At 34.5% G+C, this 20,214-nt stretch overlaps 3 protein-coding genes across 3 annotated transcripts in view; 2 read left to right on the forward strand and 1 right to left on the reverse strand.

The window, feature by feature from the left end:
- Window positions 1-5,272, forward strand: part of LOC128187929 (nucleolar complex protein 2 homolog) — a 55,803-nt gene extending 50,531 nt beyond the window's left edge. Inside the window, exons 12-18 of the mRNA XM_052858614.1 lie at window positions 1,788-1,901; window positions 2,265-2,366; window positions 2,724-2,867; window positions 2,975-3,088; window positions 3,270-3,391; window positions 3,916-3,996; window positions 4,960-5,272. Coding sequence (XP_052714574.1) covers window positions 1,788-1,901; window positions 2,265-2,366; window positions 2,724-2,867; window positions 2,975-3,088; window positions 3,270-3,391; window positions 3,916-3,996; window positions 4,960-5,230 — 948 coding nt within the window. The 3' untranslated portion in view covers window positions 5,231-5,272. The remainder of the gene's footprint in view (window positions 1-1,787; window positions 1,902-2,264; window positions 2,367-2,723; window positions 2,868-2,974; window positions 3,089-3,269; window positions 3,392-3,915; window positions 3,997-4,959) is intronic.
- Window positions 5,273-10,055: 4,783 nt separating this feature from the next.
- Window positions 10,056-12,685, forward strand: LOC128188398 (tripartite motif-containing protein 2-like). Its single transcript, XM_052859421.1, has one exon. The coding sequence runs from the start codon at window positions 10,310-10,312 to the stop codon at window positions 12,122-12,124; it is 1,815 nt and encodes a 604-aa protein (XP_052715381.1). The 5' UTR covers window positions 10,056-10,309; the 3' UTR covers window positions 12,125-12,685.
- Window positions 12,686-12,709: 24 nt separating this feature from the next.
- Window positions 12,710-20,170, reverse strand: LOC128188399 (solute carrier family 35 member E2A-like). The gene is made up of 7 exons (XM_052859424.1): window positions 20,082-20,170; window positions 17,622-17,925; window positions 17,290-17,425; window positions 16,725-16,973; window positions 16,445-16,498; window positions 16,059-16,262; window positions 12,710-14,934 (listed from the first exon to the last, which is right to left on the reverse strand). The coding sequence occupies exons 2-7, from the start codon at window positions 17,854-17,856 to the stop codon at window positions 14,727-14,729; spliced, it is 1,086 nt and encodes a 361-aa protein (XP_052715384.1). The 5' UTR covers window positions 17,857-17,925; window positions 20,082-20,170; the 3' UTR covers window positions 12,710-14,726.
- Between the last annotated feature and the right edge of the window lie 44 nt (window positions 20,171-20,214).

The raw sequence follows: 20,214 nt of genomic DNA on the forward strand, positions 1-20,214 counted from the left end.
AGTGATTTTTTTTTTTAGAGCTTTAGTGTATATTTACAGTTTACTACATTCAAAACAATGATTAATGAAATAACTTTCCTGGAAATGAACACGCATTTTTAAAATAGATTTCTACTACATATTATGTAAAATACTAGTTCTTTCTGGTTCCATACCAAATACCAAATTCGGTTGGTTTTATTTACGGCACGTGGTATCAATATTAGTTTGATCTGGTTGTCGCGAGTTTCATAATAGTGCACTAAAGAACAGTGAAAATCATTCGAGAACTTTTCATTCAAAAAACATTTCAATTGGTCTCCTTTGATTACCTAGCAGGAAATGTGAATTGTGAAAGTAAGAGTTCAACATGACAGCTAGACATGCTTATTTCCTATACACCAATTGTCAAATGATGATCAAGGTTTTTCCCAACATTTGCAAATGTAGCAATTCAAATGCCACTTGGTTCTCTGTAAATAGAATTGGAAAGCTATTTTTGGATGTCTGAAACATTTTGTTATCCAAATAAAAATATGAGTTCTGTGTTTACACTCGGTGCTGGTGTTACTGTATAGTGACTCAGCCCCTGCAATATGATCAGGCTTCTTTTGTAATATCTTTATTTTCTATAAACTTTTTTTTTTTATTTTGGTTATCTCACTTTTCAGGAATCTTCTGATGTTTTTATCTTGAACCAGAGTTTCTCGTTTTTCATCAAAGGAATTTCATTCTTATACACCTTGTTTCATCTTCTGTTCATTAGAACAGCTGCTTAATTGGAGAAGGAATCTTCATGAAATAATACATATCAAAAGACAGGGTTTTTTGGTTGGTAAAACAACAGTGGAAAGCATTTCTTCTGCCAAGTTTATCGCAATGTATGCATGATCCCACATGCATGACGGATATTTAATCGATTGGATAATACATCAGAATGCCCCATGGAGAAAGCACTGAAAGGGTGCTTTGAACTGAGTGCAACGTCTGACCCACTGACATGAATTCCAGGTCACATGCCCCTATATATCCTGTATGATAAGGTGAACTTATCCCATTTATTCAGTCAATTTACTGCTTTGGATTTGTTGATCTGAATTTGAGGAGCAACAGAAGTCAATTGTTTGTGCTCAGAGCTCAAATGGCGGGCTTGCTGGTCTGTTCTATTAGTTAGAAGATTTGACCTCTGCTGAATGCTATGTCATGGCTGTTAGTTTATACATGAGCTAGCTGATTCACTTGTTTAAAAATGATTCACACGTTAGCTAGATTTCTAGTAAGATTGCTGCATGTTTCGAATATCTGTTTTAACATCTGCACTCACTTGTAGCAGAAACACGATCTGTAAATGGAAATAGCAGGAACTCCATCACCCATTAAGTCCTATTGATAAATTTTCCATAGCATGTCAAAGGGTATGGAATTTTCCCGCTAAAGGAAGTTGTCATAAAACACAAAAAAATTGAAATTTTTTTTTGTCTTCAAAGTATAAAGGAGAAAAAAGAACACAATAATTACTCCTAGTTTTAATTAAATTTTATATATTTTTTTTATCATCTATACACTAAACCTCAAGAAATTAAATTTTCATTATCACCTTTTTAAAATCAGATATCCTAAACAGACTGGAATTCCTATCAATGTACACACTGTATATTATGACAATAAGTAGATAATAAAATTGTAAATTAATTTCTGGTATATTTATTAAGGGTATCCTGAATGAGTATAATTAGTTTCAATAATAAGCTGTCAGCATAAGGGTACATAATGTAAGAGAGATAACTGGTGTGATTTGTCTATTTCAGGTTCTGGAGCAAACCGACTTCAACAAACGTCACAAGACGGTCAGCCTTAAACCTTTCAACTTTGCCTGCATCCTTAAGTTTTCAAAGGCACAACTTCAAGAGAAGGCATTTAAAGTAACAAGTCTATATAAAATGGTTAATTATATTAATTGTGCATAAAATAACATTTTCAGAAAGATTGATAAAATTTTACGTTAGTCTACCTTGTTTGTTTCGTATGTAAAATCCATCTCAGACATCAGTTAAAAAATAAGATAACCTTTCATTATTAATGTCAAAAATTGAAAAAAGATTATAGATAAAAATTCATAATGTAAGATGTAAGTATTTTGCTGTTGAATACTAAGATTCCTTTTGTTATGTTCTAAAAATTTACAATTTTTAGACTCCTTTATTGGTCGATCAATGTAACCCCAAAGCCCAGTTTTTTGTGGGTGCAGGTTTAAATGAATGATAAATAAGCTGATTTGATTTCAGGATGGTTTGATAGATCAGCTGTATGAGCTACTGCTGGAACAGCTCCACGTTCACGCCAGCTCCGTCGGTTTTCCTGAGCTGGTTCTCCCAGGGATAATTCAGGTACGAACCACTTCTTCAAACCCGACAGGGGATTAAATAATCAAAAATCATGAAAGCGAGTCTCCAGTTTAAGTGACATATTACTTGAGGCCTTCCTTGTGATTTATTGGGCGTATGCTACTTGTTGTACTCTTGATAAAGGTAAATATTGTCTTTCATGTATGTGCACAAACTTTGGGGATTTTTTCATAAGAGTGCACATATAGACACATTATTGATGTTTACTGGGTCAATGATATGCAGAAAGAACTCCTAATCTTTGTTTTAGCTTTTTGCACTTTTTGTAGGTTTTAGCATAATATCTGCATGAAATAGAGTGCAGATTTTAATGAGGAATATGAATCAATTTATTTATAGCTGCGAGACTTTTTGAAGAAATGTAAGGTGGCCAATTACTGCAAGCAGATCAAACAAATAGTTGACAAAGTGGATGACAACACCAAGTTTATCAACAACAGAAGAAAGTCTGCCAACATTAAGCTGTCTGACACTAAGGCTGTGGTATGCAGCATAATTACAGCATTCAGCATTCAATCAACATACTCCTCAAATTATACAGTCAATACACAGTAATTTTAAGGGAGTAAAATGTCAATTGCTTATTGTAGGCGGCATGGGAGAGAGAATGCAGGGAAGCTGGTACACCGCTGGACAAATTCTTCAACAACTGGAGAAAGCTACGAGATGTAGAACTTCAGCACCAGATCGCACAGAAAGACCTTGTAAGACCTATCACCTATCAAATTCAAACAAATACATACTAAACTCTGTGAAATCTACATTTCATACATTTCCATTTGAATAGTAGTTTAAAGTATATTCATTGAGAAATTATTTTAGTATTTTTATTCTTTCACTTGTAAGTTTGTGACTTTGAATTGATTTTTTACCTTTTACCTTTAGATTGTGGGTGTGGATGAAATGCCCAGAATTGAGCGCCAGAGGGGGCCAATCAAAGCATCAGAAGAAGACAAGAAGGAGTTTGGGGCCTTGTTTGATGAGTCGGACAGTGATGATGACACCAGGTAAATGAGACCATCTACATAGTTTGTCTTCTCCTGATAGAGGTTTAAGGTGATACAACAAAACACCTAAAGGGGTCTCATTGCCCAATAGGGTGTATTCTTTGTGATGATATCATTATGACAAAAAAATAAAAATGTTTGATTCTGTTTCTATATATATATAATAATCTGTAAAAATAAAATGCAAAAAAACCCAGTTTTGTTATAAGAAGTTACACCCATTATAGATGTAAAAAACCTGTCTAATCCCTTTATTACTGGTATCTTAGTCATTGTCCATTTCATCAGTACTTAGAGCCTTATTTCTTTGATACTGTCTAACCCTTGGTAATCTGTCCACAGAGAGATATATGTGCAAAGTACTAAGAATATGTACGTGTATGTTAATGAAAGTCACCGGGTATAGATATCCACATACCAATTATTATCGTAATACATGTACCTGGACAATGTATTATACAATATACATACATATAACATTGATATTCGTATGAATTTAATGAACACATTATTTTATTTGACAGATTTCTTCTGAAAGAGGAGCGTCCAGTTAAAAAACAAAAGACCAGCCATGGTGATAGTTCAGATGAGAGTCAAGACTATAGGTACGGTAATCTACACTCATTCATGCAGGAACTTGTGTCAAGGAAATTAAAAATATGTTGTAACTAATTATTTCGGAAATAGAAACTGATGTTGAGGGCTTTGCATGTAAATTATTACTGCATTTAGAAAAGAGAAATTAGGGTTCAAGAAACCTACCAGTATTATAAAATTTGGGACTATAAATACATGTATAGCTGCTTGGCAGGTTATGAATCAAGGAGATGCTTGTTTGTATGAAGAACCACATTTCAGAGAATACTAATAATAATCAAGGCTATCTTTAAAATAGCAACACTCTGAGTGCTCTGAAGGGGAAGTTAGCGAAGGTTTTTTGTTATATAACAGTGAAACTCAATAAAAAGGAAAGTGTCATTATGCAAGACATCTATATCACTTCATTGTGAAGCCTAAATTAGAATTGTAGGTGGGTAAATTACATTTCCCTTTGAAACACTTGGCAAAAAATTACTTCCTCAACTAAAGTTTGAATTTTTTTAATCCTCATAACACATAACATAACAAAAACATTTCTTTTTCTAAAAAAAAAAAAAAAAAAAAAGTCCCCCCCCCCCCCCCCACCTTTCCCCCACCTCCAAAAAAAAAATTTACAAATCCAAAATTGCTTGGAAATATATAATGCATGTATTAATTTATTGATTTTGTTGTGAATTCTTAATTCCTACAGTACAAGTGTGAAGGATACTTATATTACACCTTCCTCACTGTCTGACTTTTGTTATATACCATCAGTAGTGTAACATAAAAAAAAGGTGGGATTTCAGCCAATGTCAGTATGTCAGATAAAAGTGCCTTTACAATATTTGATTTGTCAGCTTCTTGATTGTATAAGATTATTGGGTTAAAACTGAAGCAATTAATAGATGGTAAGAAGATTAACTAAATAAAATCTAAGTTATTTTTAAGCAATCTGTCATATTACATTGTATTTATATTTTTTGCAGTGATTTTGACAGTGATGAACTTGAAATCTTAGCGAGGTCCGGAGATGAAGATTCTGATGAAGAATTCATGGATGATGAAGAAATTAATGAAGTAGGAGGGAGCAATGATGATGATGATGATGATGATGATGATGATGAGATGAATGGTGTAGATGAGGAGGAAGAAGGAGAGGAGGGAGAAGACAGCAATGAAGATGAAAGCGATGAGCTGGAGGACATTGATGATAAAGAGGACATTGTCAAGAACTTTGAGTTATCAGATTCAGATTGAGCTCAAATAATGCATTTTAAATAAAAAGAAATGTATTGAAAAGGTGCTTTCTTATTGTATTTATTTAACAGGATGCTGCAGGGTTAAATGTAGTTTGAGACTAGCTAGCATATGTTAGAATGAATTGTGAAAAAAAGGTGATGTCGGGAAGGGGGCACTTAAGGTCTAGATCAGGTCCATAGCAGAGTACTTGTCTAAGAATGAGAGTGGCATCTCCCCTCCTCTTCCCAAACTCACGAAGCATAAAATTTTTTAAAGAATTTTTTAAAGTCATCTGTTTGTTTGGTTTTTCTTTCATTCAAGATGAGAGAATGGGAATTTTTTTGGAACTAAAATGTTTATTAATGTGAAATATCCATTGATGAGGAAGACTCACGGATATTGGCTAGAAGTGCACATTTGTTGTGAGAAGACAGGGAACTCTGTCCTCTTGAAAAGTACAAGTGTTTCCTGTATACAGCATGTCCTGTTGTCAATACGCTGTACCTCACGCCGTCACTGATTAGATATTAGTGCACACCCACTCCGAAAGATGAGCCTGATAGGAAGGATACCTTACCGTCGCCCACCTACAGATCCTTGTACGATTAGCAGATAAAGAGAGACAACTCTCAGACAAAAAATGGCTAAAGTGCACATCGTACAGATTAAAAAAACAAGCACCAAAATTCTTATTTCGTTTAATGTATATAAAAAACAAAATTATGCAAGAGATTTATTTAAACTCCGCTCTAATTAATAAGACAACAAAGACAAAGCAAAATTCTTTGAAAGATCTGAAATCAAATAAATTTTGCTTTAGACCAAAGAATTGTGCACAGCTCCACTACCGGAGACACTGCGAACTCCTCTGGTGTTAGTGAACTGATTAAGATCGATGCACACTCATTGTTTTACCAGCGCCATCTAACGGAGCCTTTTTTAGTTTGGACTTGAAAGCACAGTGCACTTTGCTAGCCTCGGGCTCCTTGTTTGAAGTTATCATTTAATTTTGCACCACTGCATCCTGCGATAGAGCGACATGATTTTTTATAAGATCTCGATCGTCATTAGGTCCTATATTTAATCTAAGGGAAAAACATACATGCATGCAAACAACTTTTTTTTAATATTTACTTGATAAAGGCCAACTAAAAAACTTTCCTAGCCAAGAGCATAACTTTGGTTTGAAACATTGATCATCGCCGATTACGGAGTTGAAATGTACTACAGTAATTTAATTTCGATTTTATTTCAAACGAATTAAGTATTCTGTGAATTGAATTAGTAAAAGATGAGCGTGACCTGCCATAAAAATATTGATATTCAAAAAATTTTTTATTTAAATCAATTTGTTACTATTAAAAAAAAATTTCAAATATCAATTATAAATAAAATTAATGCACCTTTACACAAAATGTGTTCGTATTCTTTCTATTCAATCTGATCATTTGTCTTTATCAAATAACATTTCAAAACATGGTGGTCAGAAGCTAAAATATTTGCAAACTCTTTCTATACAGTTGTAATGTGATAATCAGGACCATCAGAATGCATAAAGTTAACTTTGTGTAATTAAAAAGGTAGTGTATTAACATTTTTTAATATGTATTGTTTTTATTACTGTCCTCTTGAAAACCTCTTGCATAATTTTTTCTCCTAAGTATTGATTTTAGATGGAATTTCTTAATAAATGTTGTGCAATTGTTTAAAATAATATGTCTCTGCTTATTTAATATATACAACCTGACTTATTTTTTAAAAAAAATAATGATCGTGCACGCAATGAACTTTAAAACGTGGCGAAAAAGATACCGCAAAAATTAATGTGAAAACTGTACTGTCAATTTATCTTATGTGATTAGTGATACTGTGGTATCACTGACCTACTTATGCTGACCTACTATTATAACCCGGTCACCCGGAGAAGAAATCGAGAACACGTCATATTTGTACATGTGTAGATAATAATACCCTGCAGTGGCTCGTCCTTGCTTCTAGGAATACCTTGGTCATGCACGTTTTGTGTGAACCATTGTTCCTTGTCCAGATTCTGGAGGCTACCCTCGTTATCATATTATTAAATCTGTCCTTTGATGGTTCAGGGTTTTTTTTCGCTACTGATAATCAATTTTACGGACAGTAGACCTTGAAAGTATTCCTAATTGTAACTTCTGCTTGGGTACAACGGGTTTTTTTTGTTGAGGGGGGGGGGGATGTTCCACCCTTAACCTCTTCATCCAAAACACTTTTTAAAAACCATTTTAAATGTTGGTCTACCTATAGTGTGTAATGGATATGTTGGGTATTTCTCACAATTAAGCTCACTGTGTACAATGTATATTAACTACATGTAACTACAACTATAACAATTCCAGGGGGAGGGGTCCGGACTACCAGCCCCATGTAGATACACGCATATATGTTTACAAATTTGCGTATAAACAGTATACGTACTGATCTTAATTACACGTGCGTGCAGATCTACATTACACGTGCGTGGGGTCGTTGGGTGTGAATGTATACAGGTGCTGAAGTAGTACCTTGGTTTTGGAACAGACAGTTGACAGTTATCATGTATACATTATGGTTTAAATGGTTCTCGAGAGTAGGCATAAAAAGTAAAATTGTAACTCTCAATCCTTAATTACTAGTTATTTTTGCATATACATGTAATCGTGTTGATTGTACTTTTGTCCGTTGGCCTTGACATACTTATACATGTAGACAGTGGTTATAGGATAATAGTTACCAAAGGTTCTTCAATATTAGTGCTAAACGTCTTGGAGATTTATCACACATAAAAAAAGATTATGTACATATACATGTACTGTACATCAAATTATTTAAAAAATTCGCGAGGTGTGTAAGAAATTTACTTTATTGACGCAAGTTGATTTTTTAATATACATTATGTATGCTTGATTGCAAGAAAAGGAAAGGGGTCTTTGTAAACCATATCACGACTGGTCAATTGCGAAATAAATCGCGTAAAAAAATTTTCAGTGTATGTTTTTGAGTAATAGAATCATCTGCAGGTATGTTCACGAACCTAAATAATAAAATATAACTATGCAATGGTCAAACTAAATTCTCGTTTGCCTTTGCCTTTTCATAATGAACACTTCTGCTTTTGCTGTTCGGTTCTTTGGGTAACTTGGTGCAGCCACAAGTGATTTTCCCCGAATAGTCAATTTGACTTTACATGCCCTTAAAAATATACATAGACATGCATGCATTTTCGAACACCATGCGCCTCATAGTTGTGGTTTATTTGAAGGACACATTGTATGTGCATGTTTATTTTAAGTATGGGTCATTCAGTTAGTTTATACCATAATTTCGCGTTTCCTGGTCACTTTCGTGGTAGTACAATATCGGGCACCTGGGTTGTTTGGTATTTTTGTGCTTCTTTAGTTTGGGTAAAATTTCGGTCAAATGGGCTTCTTTGGTACAGATATGCATGTAAGTATCTACAATCTTTCACCTTGGGTTAGTGACTATGGAAACGTGAGCATACAGGGTACTTGTATTTGCTTGTTTTCGTTTGAAGAAACGGGTACATACAGTTACCGATATAATTTGGTCGATATATATTATGTTGGCTGAAGATCTTCAACATTCACATAGAATTTCACCGTGTAGACATAGATTTTCAATGGATGGGTAAAATGTTACAAAATTAACTTACAGAGGCATAGGGCATCAATTACATCTCCTAATATGTAAGTAACCAAACACCTTCGAATGTCTTGAAGGGTGCATTCCTGCTACCCTGGCATTCGAGCAAGCGTATATACAGAACTTGGAATTTTGTGAATAGGTAAAAAAGAGATTAATGTGAAGGTAACATGATAGCTATATCATCGTGTCATCAAAACCAAAAGTCCCTGCCACGCTTTGAACGATTCGGGAATACTCAATTGAGAGTTTCGTTTATTTCTTGACGAAAATACCGCAGTTAATTATAAAGATCATAAGTTAGGGGAAATCAAATTGCCCTATATTGAATGAATGTCTTAAGTTCCCACAACTTCAAATTGGATAATGTATTACTTTGAGGTTAGTTTAAACCTATTCAACATTCGAATAAAAATGAATAGGATTAATACTGGTAAGTATATATAGGTACAAGAGTGATATTTTTTATTTACATAAATTATTTATTATTCAAAAGAGTTCTCAGTGTTATTAATTTTTGTCAATAGTTTAAAGTGTTTATTGTAGAAACATATACAATGTGGTCTATACTGTATGGCTCCAGGAGTACTTGCACGGTGCTTGTAGAAAACCATCAATAGACATCTCAAAAAGAAGAGAAAAAAACCTTTCTGTTTGAAAGTGAGAGGAAAACACAATTTTTGTACTTCTCACGCTTTGTATATAGACTGCTGCATAAATGAATGAACAAATAGCCCAAAATTTCAAAATTAAAAAGCCCTTCATAATAGCTTTAATTACTCATAAAAACGCGGATATTGAGTGACTTAAATGCCTATAGCTCCTCGTGAAGTTCCCGACCAAATATGCAGAGTTCAATATCAGCATGTTAATAACGCCTAAATTTGATAAGAACAAGAAATATGATCGATGAGATTTTGTTTGGATCTCACAATGACACAAAGCCAGAATCAACCCGCCGTCTCTGATGAGCCCGAACCAGATAAAACATCTTTTAAAATCACCTGCCCGGGAAGTTAGGGATTCCTTCCAAACTTGAATGCAGGATTTTAATGGGTTTAAAATCAAATAATCTACAGCGATCCGATGACAAGCAAAGCGTCTGAAGCCATTGTTCAGAGCTGAAAGCTGGGTTCAATATTTCGGGGATTATTTAATCAAAGATTGGTAGTTCACAACGGGACAGTTCAATCAATCGTTTAGATACCGGTCTATTTAATATATTAAGTTAGTTTGTTTGGAAGATAGTAGAATGGTTAAAGAATTTATAATGTTTAAATGTAGTCATGCAATCAACAAAGTCGACCGTATAGCTTCCCGTCCGGATCCTGATAGTGTAATCTCCGAGGATTACCGAAACAGACAGGACCATAGTCCTTGTCATGCACATCGAAGTTAAATTCGATTGCTACGTGACAAATGGCCACCTCTGGAGGAATCAAGAAACTAAAATCGGCGACGGCTAAACAATGTTCGATCTGTGAGGCCAAGACCGATGTCAAATGGAGGTGCACGAACTGTGATAAAATCATTTGTCAAAACTGCAAGAATCTGCACAAGAAGGTGCGAGCGACCAGTCACCACAAGATTGTCTCCATTGTGAAGAAAGTCAGAAAGGAGAGCAACAATGAGGACAACGCCAGTGAAGTTGGCAGCAATGATACAAACGACCAGGGCTCGAGTAATGGAAGATCATCCTCGCCGAAATCGACGCGCCCGGTGGTAATGTGTCTGAAGCACCAAGATTGCGCCCTGAAATGGTACTGCAGCTCGTGCGAAAACCCCGCCTGCAAGGAGTGTGCGAAAAGTGAGCACAAATCGCACGTGATGGCAGATCTTTCTGTTTATCTGGACCGGAGACAGAAGAAATGGGATCGATTTGTGAAGATTCTGGAAGACAAAGAGCTACCGGAGACATTGGAGAGGATGAAGAGGATCAAGAAAGCGAAGATGGATTTCGACTCCAACATAATTGCTGTGAAAAGAGAAGTGTGGATGCGCTACGACGAATTCATGTTAAAACTTGGAAATGAGCGCCAGAGGATCTTGTCTGATCTAGATGAAATCCAGCAACGAGAGGAAAAGATATTCGCTGATGCGCTGCAGAAAATGGAACAAGAAATTCTAATACTGGAATCTTCTCTGGATTCTACGAAAGAAATGATCGAATCTCTAAATTCTCAGAATATCAAACAAAACTTCGACGAAGTTTGCGAAAAGGTAAAGAGGGTTAAGAAAACCAGGTGTCCGAACCCAGAAAAGGTAAAATTCAACGCACACGAAGTGACAGAGAAAATAGTGACCCATTTGTATGGTAAGCTAGAACGCCACCTGGGGGACCCTCCCCCTCCCCCACCCAGCTCCGACGATCTGTCGGGATTGTCGACCCCCGGGGTCGATGTTTCGCTGCTGTCTTCCTTTCCCACAGATCTTCCTTTCATTCGAACCATTTGTCCTGCCAGTACTGACGAGGCTTGGGTTGGGTGCTGGCAACAGGATAAAATGTTCCTGTCCACATATGATGGTAATACCAAGCAAACAATCACTGCCAAAGTTATGGACATGTGCCTCATGAGTAATGGCGATCTTCTAGTCGTGTGTTATCTAAGTTACAACCTCAAAAGTATAGGAAAAAACGGGAAAATGAAAGAATTGAAGTCCGACTTGCCTCTGTATCCGACAGGTGTCGTTGCTATGAAGAACGGGGACATCATCTTAAGCATGGTTGATAGGTATGATTTAAAGATTGACGAAAACAGTATGCGTCGGCTGATGAAACTAGACAAGGATGGGAACACCCTTTTGATAATCGAAAACGATTTGGACGGGAAAGCAATCTTTACGTACCCTGCTAAAGTAACGGTGAACATCAATGGCGATATATGTGCCATCGACGAGACTGGAGAATACTCGGGGAGACTTTTGGTCTTTGACTCGACGGGGGATTTGAAATTCGTTTATGGAGAGCAAGATAGCACGTTTGAGGAAACCTGCGATCTGAGCTGCTGCGCATGCGATTCGGAAGGTAGAATCGTAGCATCTGATTGGTTGCATCACAAGATCCACATTTTGACAGCAGACGGCTCTTTCATTGGCTATCTTCTGACTGAGGATGACGGGATACATTTCCCATTCTGTGTGTCGTTTGGTTCAGACGGTGTATTGTGGATAGGGTGCAAGCTGTCCAGAGAGGCTCCGAAAGGGGACATTGTCAGAGTCAAATACAAATGTTAAAATACTCATATCCAGTAAATTGTGTTTCGGTTTACAGTAATAATTATGGTCGTTACTATGGTGAATGTTGGTCATTAGGAATAAAGATCCCTTATTGGATATCGGTGATTATACCGTCCATGAATACATGTACTAAACAAGTATTCTCTACCAAGATGCAAAAGTAATTTATATATTTAAACTAGACCGATATTCATTTCCACATACATGTATTTGTGTTAAATAATTCACGTTTAGGTGTTAATCATTGAAGAAAGTTCAGCATGTGTTACATTCGTAAAGGTCCTAGTTGATAAAGGAGCCGGTTGTAAGTCTATTATTTAATTGGATACATATCGAATATCCTTGGTCGAGAAAACGGACATTTCAACGCAAGAAACACTTAGAATTGGTGTAATACATGTACAACTAACGTTAAACATTCCATGGCGTTAATCAAACATGGCGTCAACTGGCGGTAAAATTAAAAACAATGCACAAGATCAAATGAAATACTAGTAATAAAATGAAAGTTTGTCCCAGTGAAAGAAGCAATTTTAAGTGAAATATTATATTTTCTATCTAATAAAATAATAAACACAAATGTAGTTTTTCTCATCTTTTATTTTATTACTTGTAAGTATCTTTCCTAAGTAGAACATAAAATTGGACCCAAGATTCATTACAATGTAAGAACCACATGATTGGCCACTGCAAGAAATGTTGACTGATATATCAAACCATAATATCAAAGTGAAGTGGTTCTTAGAACATGACAAAGGCACTCCATTAGGTGTTCTTAAAATGCTGAAAAAAAACCTTAATTTAACATGCCAGAAAGATTACATTACATTTAAGTGCTAGAACATATTTTATACATTATCCCTTTCAGCTTTATAATTCTTTGACAAATCTGCATATGGCTTTATATATAAGTAAGCATATAGAACTGCAGGTGTTTTAAGTTCAATTAAAGTGTTTACAATACCCTTGACAAGTGCAGTGAAATATGGACTAGAACGCTTATATTACTACAAATATCAAACAATGCCCATAGAAGCTGAGTATATTTACCATCACTACTAAAGTATGTCAGTGATAGAGAGAGAGAGACAGAGACAGAGACAGAGAGAGAGTGAACAGTCGTTTTCCCAGCAAGTTTCTTATGGAGATTTGTCTCAATAAAAGGGGGAGGGATTTCATAGCCTTTTTTGGCAACCCCCTATCTAGATCACAGCATACAGAAAGCTCCTCCCATGTTAAGTTTACAATCCCTCAAGTAGATTAATTTTCTTAATCTAAATGCCATGTCAAGTAAAATTGTCAAAAACATTTGAAATATTTACCTGAAATTCCCCTTACAATATTGGTTACAAATCTGTAGGTGGTTATGACTGATTTCATTTAGAATAGAAATAAATGCTCACAATTTTGTTGGAAAGATTAGATTCATAGTATCATTAACTTTTTTCCTTATATGTAGAAAATAATTATGCTTATAACTTCAACTTGGCTTTTTTTCCATCTGTATTGGCAGTATGAATTGATAAATACAGATAAAATGTTGTACATCTGATAAAGAAAAATTACTGTGCAAGACATTTTTCCTATTTCAATAGCCCTGTTCGGAAACACATTTTTTGTATAAAATAGAAAAGTTTGCACAACAACTGGAAGATGACATAGGTATATTTATAAATTTATCTATAAAACATACCAATGTTGAAAGAAACATTGAACTTTAAAATGAGACAGTGCATACTACAAATACATGGAATATATTTGACCCATTCAAGAAAATCACAGACAGGAAGATCATTTAGGGGAGGAAAATTATCCATGAACTTACAAACACCAAACTGAAACTTGCTAATGTTATTTAATTTAAGGTGTATGTATATTTTGTTTATTGTACTGTTGACATATACAATGTATAAATAAATATGTTATATACAGTTGAGCCAAGAGAAGCAAATACATGTACATAATGTATACAAACAACATTGGCAGTAAACGTAACACAATAATTGATTAGCAAATCAAACGGATTTCACTCATAATTAATACCAATACTGCTCAAACTTTGCAAGCATTTAACAAATACTTGACCACCCTTTACATCAGTCGAATAATTATATAATAATAAATATGTTTGATTGCATATAAAGACATTGATAATTTCCATTCTCAAACAATGGGAAACTTGGTCTTTTTTCTCCTTATTTTAAAAATCAGAAGCAATTTTTTTGAATAATTTAATTGAGTAAAGGAAATCTGTACCCATTTCCTTTTCTTTCACTTGTCATTGTCATTAATGATTCTGTAGAATGTACCTATGTTACAATTTCCCAAAGAGTAAATTTTTGCAACAAGCAAAACTTTCACATAAATAAAGCATTTCACACTTAACTCACAAAAAGCAATGGTATGACAAGCACTTATAACAGATAGAAAATTTATATCACTTTTCATTCTCTTAACATGATTAAATCAACAAAATAGATCAAATCCCCTTAACTTTATCAAGGTATGAAATTGTTGTTTTGAACAACACAGTATATATGTCTATATGAAAATAACTAACAATCAATATTAACAACACTAAAACATTTCTGTCTTTGCCCTAGACTTCTTTATGAGTTGGATCTGAGTCCCGTGGGTAATGGTCGCGAAGTTCTCGTCGATTATGGTCGTATTCTTTGGCCTTAGTGTACAAGAGAACACCGACCGTTACTATGATAGTTCCGAGTCCACTAAGGAATGTCACCGGATTGCCGAATAATATCACCGAGATCCAGATCAGAAAGGCCCGCTTGACTGTGTTGGCCACACTGCAAAACATATATATGATATCTATACTGATCTAGGGGACATGAAATATGACATATATATGATATCTATACTGATCTAGAGGACACGAAATATGACATATATATGATATCTATACTGATCTAGAGGACATGAACTATGACATATATAGGATATCTATACTGATCTAGAGGACATGAAATATGACATATATATGATATCTATACTGATCTCGAGGACATAAATATGACATATATATGATATCTATACTGAGCTAGAGGACATGAAATATGACATATATAGGATATCTATACTGATCTAGAGGACATGAAATATGACATATATAGGATATCTATACTGATCTAGAGGACTTGAAATATGATATATATAGGATACCTATACTGATCTAGAGGACTTGAAATATGACATATATAGGATATCTATACTGATCTAGAGGACTTGAAATATGACATATATAGGATATCTATACTGATCTAGAGGACATGAAATATGACATATATAGGATATCTATACTGATCTAGAGGACATGAAATATGACATATATAGGATATCTATACTGATCTAGAGGACTTGAAATATGACATATATATATCTATACTGATCTAGAGGACATGAAATATGACATATATATGATATCTATACTGATCTAGAGGACATGAAATATGACATAGATATGATATCTATACTGATCTAGAGGACATGAAATATGACATATATATGATATCTATACTGATCTAGAGGACATGAAATATGACATATATATGATATCTATACTGATCTAGAGGACATGAAATATGACATATATATGATATCTATACTGATCTAGAGGACTTGAAATATGACATATATATGATATCTATACTGATCTAGAGGACATGAAATATGACATTCATATTTAATAACTTGGCTTTCATTTCCTTCTATTGAAATTCATGACCTACAACGTACAAACAATACGCTCAACTTGACCCCGGTTCAATCTATTTTTATTTGTATAAATTAAAACCATACGGTACAATTTTTTCATTGTTGTACAATTCTCAGTATTATTTCAATTAAAAAATCTGTTAATTTAGCTTAGTTTAGTGTTGGCTGTTTATGTTGCCGTTATCTTATATTGTCTTACCTATGAGTGACTGGTGAAATATATCCCATTAAGACATATGCTGATATACTTTGAAAATGAAAGAAAACTCCATTGGAAACAAGAGATAAGATCATCATTCCACTCATAGATGCCTCAGCTTTATCAAAGTCTATTAAAAAGAAACAGGCAGGAATCTGCACCAACACTGATGATATGCTTGTGTAGAACTGAAGCTCTGCAGGTCTGTAAACATGAAGTTATTGTTTAGTTATAGTCAAATGAGATAATATAATGCTGTAGTCATTATACTTCAAATAATTTTAAACATTACACACTGAGACTTCAAAATATAATTAATATGCTATTAAGCAATGAATAAATCTATCTTTGTTATTTTTTTTTTTTTACAAGTTTGATATACTTACGTGTACTTAAACTTGTCTCCACTAATCAATATCTTGGAGTACACATTCTGCATACTGAAGTGAAATTTATGTAAGAACGATTTAAAATGGAGAATTTAATGATCTGTTCAAAATATTAAGACAATACATTGTAATTAGAATAAGATTTCAAATACATGATTGTATCAGAGGTTCAGACATTTTGTTCACATATCGACATGGATAATTAGGAGAACATAGCTTCATCACATACAATCATTTCATTTAAAAGAGAGAAGAAAAGAAGAATTTCAGAGCTTACCATTCTGTTAAATTAGTGGCAAGAGCTGCAATGAATCCCTGTATGTTAAAACTCAGTTCATACGCTGAACAAAGAGCCAGTCCTCCCATGATTGGAATGAGTGACAAGAAAGTGTAGAAACCTGTGTACTCCCCAATCAGCACTTGGGAGATGAAAACAGTGAACAAAGGGGCAGAACTCTTGACAGTCTCTGTGAAGGACACAGCTACATACTTCAGAGCCACCAGACCAAGCACCACAGTGGAGAATCTACAAAACAGTGGAGAATCTACCATCATACAAAAATTGTAAAATGTTTGGCAAATCAGTTTTAATTTACAACACCGGTGACTTTTGGATTCATTAATGGTACATGTTTTACAAGTATTTAACAAAATGAGATAATCAATATCGCTCCAATTACAGTTTTCAAATTACTGGATAGACTTGCAAAATTTGACTTGATTAATGTGCAGATCATCTAAATCTTTTTAAAACTTTGATCCACAATGCTTTCAGTCAAAGTCCCACTTTGTGAAGCTAACCACACATAATGCATTCCATATATAGCAACATATAATCGTACCTCATTGAGCCTACTAAAATCATATTTCTCCAAAAATTTGGGGGCTTTCCATCTCGTTTGACAGGCTTATAGAAACCCATCGGTATGTATAACTGTATGAATCCGCATATCGTAGTCATCACCATCTGCATTGCTCCTGGTAAATGGATATCAAAAAAGTAAAAGTTAGTTATCAAGTCTCCAACCAAATAAAAAATCATATAGGAAGCAACCAGGAATCAAAACGGACAATATCTAATTTTGAATGGTTTCAACTAACAAGGTCAAATCATATAAAACTTGGATACAAAAAGTAAAACAAGAAAAGTATAAGTTAAAGGAAAAAAATGTACCTAAGACAGCAGGGTCTCCTTTGAGTGTTGTCAAAATATACTTGTTGAGAAACAGTGTGAAGGCACTAAAGATATACCACAGGATCAGAAAGAAGAATGCTCTAATATTGAGCAGGCCAAGTTTTTCATCATCGTCATCCTTCCTGACTATGTGCTGGTTGCCTCCCTTCTTGACGCTCTCTAGAGACATTTCTATGATATCCCTCTCCACTGGAGATCGAGGTTCCACACTCATAATAATATTGGGCAAGGGTTAATGCCAGTTAATAATTTTCTGCTTCATTCCATAGCGAACCCTTAAAAACTTAGAAAGACAACACAAGTAAATAAATAATTACAATTTCTTGAAATAATGATGTGAATGTTCTGGTTGCACAGCATATCTCAGTTTGCTCATTATGAATAAATCATGAATAACTAGATTTTGTTTACATTTGTTTTGAAGCATAACATCCCCCCCCCCCCCCCCCCCCCCAATGAAAAAAAAAAAAGGGAAAAAAAAGACATATTAAAGTTGCCGATTATGAACATTCTGCAAACCACACATATTCTACAGATACTTTTGTAATAATGTTCACACAAGAGGGAAAAAGTTTGTGGCTGAACCAGAAACAGGTGCTTTACCTGTAATGAATCTGGGATAACCATCATGGTCCACTTGGGCAATATTTTGAGATGATAATAACCCTGAAGACATATATATTAGCAAGCGCAACTCACCGAAGCGAAGCGCTGGCTAGCACTGCAAGCTCTAAAGACAATGCCGGGCAAAGAGAAAATTTTGACTACTGCAACCTGAAAATTCTGTTGTCAGATTTGTATCCAAAATTCCATGTAAATTGCAAATATATGACTACCAATGTCATGTTCTTGCAATGTCATGTTCTTGCATGTTCTTGCAAGAACAGGTAAAATGTGTTTTATGAATGGCATGCATTTAAGAGATGATTAAAACATTCTGCTGCTTCTAAAAAGGGTTTGCAACTAGTTGTTCTACACTTTTTTCTTGACAAATTGTTCGGAGCAATGTTACTTTGAAGGAAATTGTTGACCGATGTCTGCTCTACTAATGTGATGTCACAAATGTCTAGACTGAGTACAGGACCTTAAGCATAATGAAAAATAGATTGAGGCAGATCCAACTGTCATTTCTTATGAATCTGATAGTGAAATTGTGATCGTTGTTGTTACTGGCTTTGCCCTCAAGACCGCCTCACCGTAAAACAAATGTTTATACTTTTTATTCACGGTTCATGCTAGCTGCAGGTCTGTAGCTACCGGTCTGAAAAAATTTGGATGGACGACCTGGGAGCTACAGTGCCACCCATTGAAAAATTGTATATTTATTGTGCACAAAAACATGTGCTATTTTTGGACTAATTAACCTTATTTATACGCACATTTTGTAAAAACATTTATTTACCATTAAATTCTTCATGCAATTTACCACTGATATTGTCTCTTTACTTGCCGACTTTCTCTGGAACAAGATACCAACCTCGGAAAGTCATGTTTATTAATTTAAATCAAGATCAATAGTCGCCATTTTTACATGTAAACAAACAGAACAATTTCATATTATGGGGCTGGTGAAGGTGTTTAAAAGACTATCAGAGGAGGCAAGTAAAGGGAAGATATCAGTAGTAAATTGCATGAAAAATTTATTTAATGGTATATAATTTAATCCTGGTTGTAACGCGCTATCTGATTGGCTAAAAAATTATTTTATATCGTATAAAGAATGTTGCCTACATCATAGTAAGACTAACGTCAAAAATGTATCAATACGTCTGGTGTTACGTTTGAATTTTGTACAATTTTATTTTAAAGGTCAAATGACCTTTTATATCTACTATGAAGAGTAAAAAAATTAAATTATAAGCAATGAATTCAATATTTATTTGTTTTATACGATATAAAATGGTTTGAAACAGTTTACGCTTTTTTATAAACTGCTTCGCGGTTTATAAAGCGTAAACTGCCCCAAACCATTTTATATCGTATAAAACAAATTAATATTGAATTCATTCCTTAAATACTAATTGATTTCACAGAATTTGCGTATTGATAAGGTCAATCCAAAACTGGCGCACGTTTTGTGCCTAAAAGATATACAAATTTTTCAATGGGTGGCACTGTAGCTCCCAGGCCGTCCATTCGATTTTTTTCAGACTAAGAGCTATAGACTTGCAACTAGGTTCATGCATCCATTTGGTAAACACTCTTCAATTTATTATCACGTACCCGTGTGTATTTACAATTAAATTTTTGCTGTGCTCACCTCAACAGTCACACCGTAAAACATATAACTAAGATTCACAATATGCACCAGACGCATGATACATGCAGATCAGAAGATTTTTCTATCTCTAAAGCGTTGGGAAAAGCAATGGAATTGTTGGCTGTTTAACTTAGACCTTTTGTGGGTTTTTTAAAACTTAAAACTTTGCAAATACTTACACATTCTTACAATAACATAAGTAAGATCAAAAGAGTAAATGTATCGTTATGACTGCCAACACCACATCTGCAGAGAAATATTGTCAATGTAGTTCAGAAGCTTGTAAATTTTGTTATTGTTAGTCTTTTTGAT

The sequence above is a fragment of the Crassostrea angulata genome, chromosome 6 (assembly GCF_025612915.1).
Source record: "Crassostrea angulata isolate pt1a10 chromosome 6, ASM2561291v2, whole genome shotgun sequence".
In the NCBI taxonomy this organism is placed as follows: Eukaryota; Metazoa; Mollusca; class Bivalvia; order Ostreida; family Ostreidae; genus Magallana; species Magallana angulata.

Bases quoted from the DNA above. Each gene is read 5' to 3' on its own strand.
- LOC128188398 (XM_052859421.1), top strand. From the start codon at position 10,310: ATGGCCACCTCTGGAGGAATCAAGAAACTAAAATCGGCGACGGCTAAA.
- LOC128188399 (XM_052859424.1), bottom strand. From the start codon at position 17,856: ATGAGTGTGGAACCTCGATCTCCAGTGGAGAGGGATATCATAGAAATG. The intron at 16,499-16,724 runs GTAAGCTCTGAA...ATTTCACTTCAG, and splicing joins GCCACTAATTTAACAGAATG to TATGCAGAATGTGTACTCCA. The intron at 16,263-16,444 runs GTAAGTATATCA...TCATGTTTACAG, and splicing joins GGAGACAAGTTTAAGTACAC to ACCTGCAGAGCTTCAGTTCT.